This window comes from Musa acuminata, chromosome BXJ1-5, assembly GCF_036884655.1.
Source record: "Musa acuminata AAA Group cultivar baxijiao chromosome BXJ1-5, Cavendish_Baxijiao_AAA, whole genome shotgun sequence".
NCBI classification, from domain to species: Eukaryota; Viridiplantae; Streptophyta; class Magnoliopsida; order Zingiberales; family Musaceae; genus Musa; species Musa acuminata.
This window is the reverse complement of record NC_088331.1, coordinates 700,738-709,039: the sequence shown is the minus strand read 5'-3', so window position 1 is coordinate 709,039 and position 8,302 is coordinate 700,738. Positions and strand designations below refer to the sequence as shown.

General features: G+C 38.6%; 1 protein-coding gene across 2 annotated transcripts; it reads right to left on the bottom strand.

Annotated features, from left to right (window-relative positions):
* Nucleotides 1-2,036: 2,036 nt before the first annotated feature.
* On the bottom strand, nt 2,037-8,302 carry LOC135672865 (protein trichome berefringence-like 7). 2 transcript variants are annotated; one of them, XM_065181321.1, is made up of 5 exons: nt 7,069-8,302; nt 5,191-5,349; nt 2,770-2,837; nt 2,560-2,681; nt 2,358-2,375 (listed from the first exon to the last, which is right to left on the bottom strand). In XM_065181321.1, the coding sequence occupies exons 1-4, from the start codon at nt 7,863-7,865 to the stop codon at nt 2,566-2,568; spliced, it is 1,140 nt and encodes a 379-aa protein (XP_065037393.1). In that variant the 5' UTR covers nt 7,866-8,302; the 3' UTR covers nt 2,358-2,375; nt 2,560-2,565. The 2 variants fall into 2 exon arrangements, with proteins under 2 accessions (XP_065037392.1, XP_065037393.1); XM_065181320.1 differs by having other exon boundaries at nt 2,037-2,375; nt 2,560-2,837.

Here is an 8,302-nt window from a genome sequence, read left to right as displayed (position 1 = left end):
AGAGAGAGAGAGAGAGTCACGTACAATGGCGAACTCCACGGGTGGCGAGCCCTCCTGGCTGTAGCCATCCCACCTGCATCTGCATGGCCTCGTGAACCCAAACATTCCGTCACCACTGTCTTCTCTACTGTTAGCTTATCATCTCCGGCTGTTTGAGTTGGCCTCTTTTACATGGCACGGCACGGCATGGCATGCATGCATGATTCCATGAGAGTGCTCATATTGCCCACGAGTGACGAGTGACTGTTACCCACTGATGTATCAGTGTACTTATCGGTAATGACCGATGGTGTACATGCAGCAGTAGTACGTGAAGACACATGAATGGCACGTGAGGATCAGGTGGACTTTATGCAGTGATACATCCAGTATACTTTGTGTGTACTTTGGATGTAGAGGTGATAAGAGTCCTCATCACGGTTTAGCGTTTAATTTTAATTTTAATCTGAATCTGAATCAAATTGAAATAGAAAAATGAATTTGCAAGTTTCGATTCGTGATAATGTTTAATTCGAGTATGACTCGAATATAAATCAAAAGTGAATCAAGTAATGATTTGATGATTTCGAACCGAATCGATTTTAATTTTTGATATTTGAAACTAGAATTCGGATTATAGTTTATTTTTGAACCGATTAAAGAAATTAAAAGGGTTTCATGGTCTTGTGCTTTGCACTTCAAACATAAAGTCTAATTAGTTAGGGTCGACTAATTTATTTATTTATGGTCAATTAGGTGCTAATGCTCGTAAATTATAGAAATTTTTTTTCATTAATTACTGATAATTATGAGTAGTGATCGAAAGAGAGATAATGAAAACCCTAAAAGAATTTTAATAAATTATTTATTTAATTAGAGGTATTTATGGAATCAATAATGAGATTCCAATAACTCGATCAGGGATGGATAAGTTCCCAATAAAGTGTAATTTGTATTTGGAAGTAGTCATATCCTTTATATAAATGTACAAAGATTTTTGCTTAATAATTACACTTTGAAAACATTTTACATGTAAATTAGATTAAAAGATTGCAGATATTGGCAGTGAAAGATTAGTGTTGAAGAGTGATATTTTTCTATCAGGAGCTTGAAGCTTGCTGACTTGGAAGAATTGATGCAATGTTCCTAATTTATTGCAAGAAAGTTTCAGAGAGAGAGAGAGAGAGAGAGAGAGAGAGAGAGAGAGAGAGAGAGAGAGAGAGAGTTAAACTGTTAGTGGACCAACAATAATTTTATCTTGACCAAACTCTGACAGAAAAGAGAAAACAGTGCACTTCATGGAGTAGTTCAGCTCAGTCTTCAGTAGATGTTGGTGATGAAGTTTATGAGCTGCTGAGAGATTTCCTTCTTCTCTGGACATGCACAGGAGAAACCATGAAGACTTTGGACACAGACTGGCAACTTCCCATGGATCAGGTTGGTAACTCTATTTATTGCAGCAGTTACAATATGTGCAAGGAAGAACAGATCGAACATGATGAAACTGGATGCAATCTCATGCTTAACACCTATTTATGCTCAATATTTGTCACCATAGAATTACAAGCTGATTAAATCTGTCATGTCATTACAAATGGTGACCCAAAATATTCTTCATATCAAGAATGATATGATACAGTTTGAGATCCGAATTATAAATAAGTAGTATCATTCCGACCATGAGTTTAGGATCTCTCTTCTCACCATAATCCAAATTATAAACAAGTATCATTCCAACAAATATAACATGGGGATCTCTCTCTTCTCCCTATAATTTACCTTGAAAACACGAGATTCGTCTCCGTCTTACCTCAAGATTTGAGATTCAGATCAGGACCAGGTCGGATTATCTCTGGAATTCAAGGATGAACTTTGGACTATCACTACTTAATTTCATAGCAAGGATTTGTAAAAGGTAAACATCCATTAAGGTATAAATATACATCAGAAACTTAAATTTTGGAAAATGAATCAAGCAATGCAACCAACCACTGACCGCCAAACCCACAATTTATCAGACATATCTCTAGCGTAGAACAACAAAAAAAAACAAAACAAAAACAAAATTGATATTTTCATTTGTAAATGTTAACCATGTCATCATTACATTCATTTCTGCAATTACTGAGGTTCAAAAAGAAACAAAAACAAATCAAAAAGAAATATAAGATTCTACGGCTTGGTGTTACTCCAAAAGCTCGTCACAGGACCAAAAAAGACAAAGAATTATTCAAAAGAATGGATGTGAACTGATTTCCCCTAACAAAATGCGTCTGTGTTAGAGACAACTCTTCCCCTTTCAGCATCCCCTGTGAGGCGAAACCAGAAAGAATCTATAATATGTGAAAAATAAAAGGCCATCATTCCTCAGTGTCATCTACCTATCTGTTTCCACCCTGCAGATAGGAAAAGGGATGTCTCGTTATGCATGACATGGAAATTAAGATTCACTACTCACATTAGTATGTTCTAATATGATCAATTGTTTTGTTTCCTTATCCGGAGATGAATTGGGAAGTATTAATGCAAGCTTTGTGGCTGCAAGTGTACTGCATAGTGGAGACAATAACGGAGACTCACCATACGTCAGAAGATGAGAGAATACAAGCTCGTTCCAAGCATCGGGGACTCCAGGAAGACACCAGTGGCTGCAATCGAGAATGGAAGATGGGTGGCTCCAAGTGCCGATGTGGGCGTCGCTCCTAGACGCACCCATTAATGTTACATTGAGGACGGTAACAGGAACTGTCATATTTGCAACTACCTCAGCTAATATATCAGCAAACTCACTCCTGTCATTAGCTTTGGCCACGGCGAGAGGTTGCTCGGTTACCTCACAGGCCTTTTGGTTTAAGCCACTGAAACACCATAATCCATACAAGTAATGTTACGAGGAGTTAATCCTATACTTTTAACAGAACAAATGAAAATTAACCAAGTGGCAAGCAGGTCAAACATGAGCACAGAATGTGTCTTGCATTGGACAGTGACATAAAAAGAATGTGTGCGGCAAATCAACAAAAGTAACCAATTCTGCCAACCCACATGATTTCCTCTTACATGGATGTCCGAAGACACAGAGAAACATCTTATAAGCCTAATTAGTTGACAGATGCAGGCATCAGCACTAACTCTTCGTAGCAAAGTGGTTGTCTCTTAAAACTGTAAGAATATCGCTCGACACTTTTAAGTAGATGGATATTAGGAACAATTTAGATTCCAAGTGATAGCTTTAGAAGAATCTCAATTATTCGATGAACCTGCCTTCACATGTGAGTATCTTAGCTAGCTTGTTTTCCATACTAGGTAGACCCATTACTCTCACTTTGAGGATACCAGAACAACTACTCGTTCACAGTTGTGTGCACAACTGCTGATTGAATTACAGGGTAAGAGAAAGATTATCACATTGCCTTGGCATTTCAACAGTCCAGAATTGGTCACTGTGGAATGATTGTGAGAATCGGGTCTAATATAGTGCAACAGATTCCATATAGACTTAGTTTTGGTGCACTAATATCTACTTTACATAGAAAAACACATCTTGAAATGAAATTCTCATATATGTTCATATGATGTAACCTTGTTAAGAAGTTAACCCCCCAACAGGGTAAGCATCCATCAAGACCACTGTTAGGATGGTTTCTGTTGAAATAGGATAGAAGATAATTTGTTTTCTTTTTCTTCTCTCTGCCTACGGCATATAAAATAAAAAATAGTAATAGAAAAATTGACTACCAAAAGATCAGAGCACTTCAGTAAAAGTTCTTTGCGGTCAAATAACCAGTTCAATAAGAGTGAAAATTTTCTAATTCAATCAGCATGCTTAGATATCTAAACAGAACCAAGACACTTATTTCTAATTTAGACTACAAACCCATCTAATTCTGTTCTGGTAGCCAAATGTAGCCTAGATCAGGGATGCATTCATCCATCTTCGAGTCAGATTTATTTTCTAGAAGGAACTCAGATAAAAGAGTAAAGGACAACACATAACGAAAAGGGATGATATAGAAAAGCTGGAAACTTTATTTACAACCAGCAGGTGTTCATCCAGGACTCTAGAAGATAGGAGAACATAAGCAACGTGAACAAGTTATATTTCTAGTATAACCTTGAAGAAAACAAAGACCCCGGATTAGACACCTCAATAACTCTTAGATAACATTTAGTCTAAATTGATCCTTTCAAATGAAAATCGAGACAGATATGAAATAATAAATCAAGTCTAAGCAATGGATGAATTTATACTAAAAAAAGATCATATTGAATTCTAGGTGGCCTTTCTATCAATATCACGGTTAGCAAGATTAGGATTGAGACCGTGATCCAGACAGACTGGGGGCAACAAAATCAGGAACAGCAAAATTGGTTGGAACAAAATCACGATGAATGAGAATGGTTGGATCAGATCGATGAGATCGAGATCTCAAATGCCATAATATCTCTCTTCCTTGTCATAACATATGTATTCAGCTAAGAACTACTATTTCACTTCTATTTGCCTGTACTCCTACCTCTCTATTCACACATTGTTGGATGACGACCATTGAAATAGTGACAAATGCAATGATGGCAATTGCTAAACAAAGATGCCACATCCTCTGCTTCACAATAATATTCATATTTTTTTCTCACAATTCCTAGTCTTCCTCTGCTTTCATCTTCTTTTCATTCTTCTTTAAAAGCTGCCACCTGTTGCAGCAGTCAACCTTCTATCTCTTCTTTTGTTTGAGGTTGAATATTTTTCCGGAACTGATCGAAATTTGCCAACTCTAACCAAGCCTGATCAGTTTATAATCTGATTCTGACAAGTTCCAATCAATCTGTTTATAAAGCTGAAAGATTGGTCGAAATTGGATTGGCTTTGACCGAGACAACTATTGATCAGGTGATCCACATCCAACTTGGTTATTACAGAAACCTATGGTCTATATCATTGTATTCTTGAAAATGTAGTAGCTATGGGGGCAATGAGAACAATGTAAGTAATATGAGCTAAAATAAAATTCAGGCTGTAAAAGATCTGTCTACACAAAACGTGTAACGAATGAAATATTAAAGGTCCTTAGATGTCATATTTACCTAATTTAGTTTAGTTCAGAAAATGCCACTTGTAAACCAGTAAAGTATACAATCTGAAATTTTAATACTAGGAATAACTAACACCTCTCCAATTAGAAGTTCAACATATTGGTATGAAATAAATACCTCCAGTGGGAAGGTTCGAATGTTCGGAAGAAGACATGAGTTCTGTTTGTGTTAACCATTGTTTCAACCCATGTTGCCCAGGTGTCCAAGGCCATCCTGAAGGCCGAACTGATGGACTTTCCGAGCTTCAATACTCCTCCAACCTGGAAATAACAACCCCTGCAGAGCAGATCATTTAGGATTTGTTTTTAGTGAAAACTACTTAAATATCTTAAGTTCTGATTGCAAAGTTGCATATAATAATGATAAATAATATAGCTTGAGATTGTTGAAAACTAATATGCCTGATATGTTAATCTTCAGATCACTCTTGAAGCTATTAACATTTCAACATCATGTTGTTCTCCTCAGGACAAACGATGATTGTTATCTCTTCTGCAGGCTTTGAAGATTATAACAACAGAGCGGGACCATAGCTTCAGGACGTATTAATAAAACCAAAATGGTTCACAGTACTAGTATGAAACTACTGGAATAGCAAGTGACTCGGGTCCTATCCAACTAAATTGTCAGCTGAGATCCTAGCAAGAACAGAAGTTCATACTCTGAAGGTGACTTTAGCATGACTTACTCCATCTACAAAATCTGGCTGCTTTATATTGGCAGAATCCTCATGAGCTTGGTCAGGATCTTCTGACAAAAAAATCTTGGGCTTTGGGTCATGATATGATGGTTTTAAGGCTGTTGATATTCTTTCTCATTAAATTAATTTCAAGTAACCAAAACTGTAAATGCATTATGTTAGGTAATAAGAAAAGAAGGCTCATTAGGACTTCTATCACGAGTGCCTTTGGCTCGTGATGGGAATTAAAAGTGGGAAAAAGTCTATATTCATTATTGCTGTTTGGGATGCACATATATTCAAATTTTATTTTGATCCTAGTAGGAATCTGAGGCGTTATTTTTCTGATTAATAGCTGTTGAGGGCGAGAGTCCAGTACTTAATATGTTCTAGTATACTTCAATGACATGCATGCAACTGTTCATCACCCAACCTTGCACAGTCTCCCATTCTTTTCACTCTTATCTATGTCCTACGATTCACACAATTATAAGCTAAAGAACTTATTTTGCACCATCATCATCATCATCCTGGAAGGGGACTTCTATTGCCTTTCAACACCTCAAACCCATCAGCTTTCTACCACTATCACAATATAAAAAAAATTAGTAAATCAGTTCGAAGTGTTCCTCACTAAATCTCATTTCTAAAATACAAAGGGTTCTCATACGATGATGAACCATGGTGGACTCTTCATGCAAGTGGCTTTACACACTGCTCACTCTACTAGTTGAAAATTAGATTTTTGATTAAGAAGTTGACATACTGTACACTCTTAACGATGGTAATCCCTTCACAAGTTTTTCTCTCCTGAAAAAATTTCTTCTACGAGTTATGATAGGATGACATATTTCTCAAAAAGATAGATCAGCAAGATACTTGGTAACATCTGCAATTGAACATATTTGTTCTAATCTGTAGCAAGTCGGCAACTACATGACCTGCTTTCATCTACTGATTCTAGGCCCCAAGTGTTATAGGCTTCTTGATGCTCAGGCTGTGTTCATCGAGTGGCTTTTCAGTCAGGAATTTTTCCTCCCGACTTGTTTCATATAGTTGAAACTCTTCACAGAGCCATTGAAGAATGTTGAGTCCATAGACCTATCTCCATTTAGAATGATTCTTGTCCTACACTGCTTGTAATTTGGGATGTATAAGACAAAGACTTCATCCCGAGTTCTTTACAAAGAGATTTATAGAACAAATTTTCAAATAAAATACAAGATCATCTCCAACAGGAGATTACTATGATTGAGCTTTTAAAAAACATTAAGGAAACTAGGGGAAAAACCTAAGAGCCAAATGCAAAAACTTACACATCAAAGAGTTTACTTGGAGTCCACCAATGACCTGAGTTGAAGATCAGAACATCTGAATCAATCCACCTCTGATTAATCTCATCCATCTTGTCCAGTTTGAGTGTCATATGGATCCTCCTTGGTCCATTTGTCGGTGGCAAGCCCTGCTGCACTAGGAACACTGAACGGAAGAACTCTACACTCAGGTTGAATGTTTGGAACTTAACACCCAAGAATCGAATTGTTTTCGAGATCTTATTTCCATTCACTTCATAAACAGTTTTGGGATCCTGCACCCCGGTCATAAGCATGCATATGAGAGACTCCCACTGTGTGCGACTCATCGAATCACCCACAAAGACAACTCGCTTCCCTCTGAGCCGTTGCAAGATTTCATGTACATCAAACTTGGGAATATCACAGTGTCGAGGCTTCCACCTCCACTTAAGATAGTTTTTATCTTGTCTCCCATTTGCCAAGCAATTGAACCCCCTCTCGGCAAATGGGCATTCCGTGCCATTGTACAGCGGATATGAGCTATCTGGAACCCAGCTACCGTCAAAGACATCACAGACATCGGACTCATCATAGAACCCTGCAACCAACCTCCCACGACTGGGGTATCGGAAAGCATAGAGATAAATAACACATCCAACGACAAGTAGCACCGAGGCCAAACAGAAGATCACTGCCAGGAAGCTGAAGGATGGCCCTGGCGCCACCCACCATTTCCGATGAGCCGAAACCCTAGGACTGCCCACACTCCGAGGCGTAAGTCTAGCCGAAGCACTCCTGCTAAAAGTACCGTTCACCATCGCATCGCAGCTGCAGAAAGATCGAAGAACCACCCTATCTTCCAACGAAGATCAAATCGACCTCAAGAACTGAGGGATCGGTCGGTGCCACCCAAGATCAGCCAACAGGCGACGAAACCGCCGGTTCTTGATCCCAACCCAATCTCGACGAGCAACAAAAACCCATTTTCCACCATCCCAGAGCCGTGAACTCGACGATACGTGAGTCAAAATCCGATTTTGAGCACAGAAGGTCCGATTTCTACACCGGGCGACAAAAATTTACAGAGGACAAAGGATCGAGAGGGGAGAGACACAGAAATCAAACCCGATCCTCCTCACGATACACCCCCTTCAACCGCCCATGCCACTTCTCGTTAACGGAAACGCCAACTCTAGCTCGAGATCTCGCGCCGGTGGCAGCGAAAAGAGAGGAATGTGGCGGAGTGGAGAGGCCG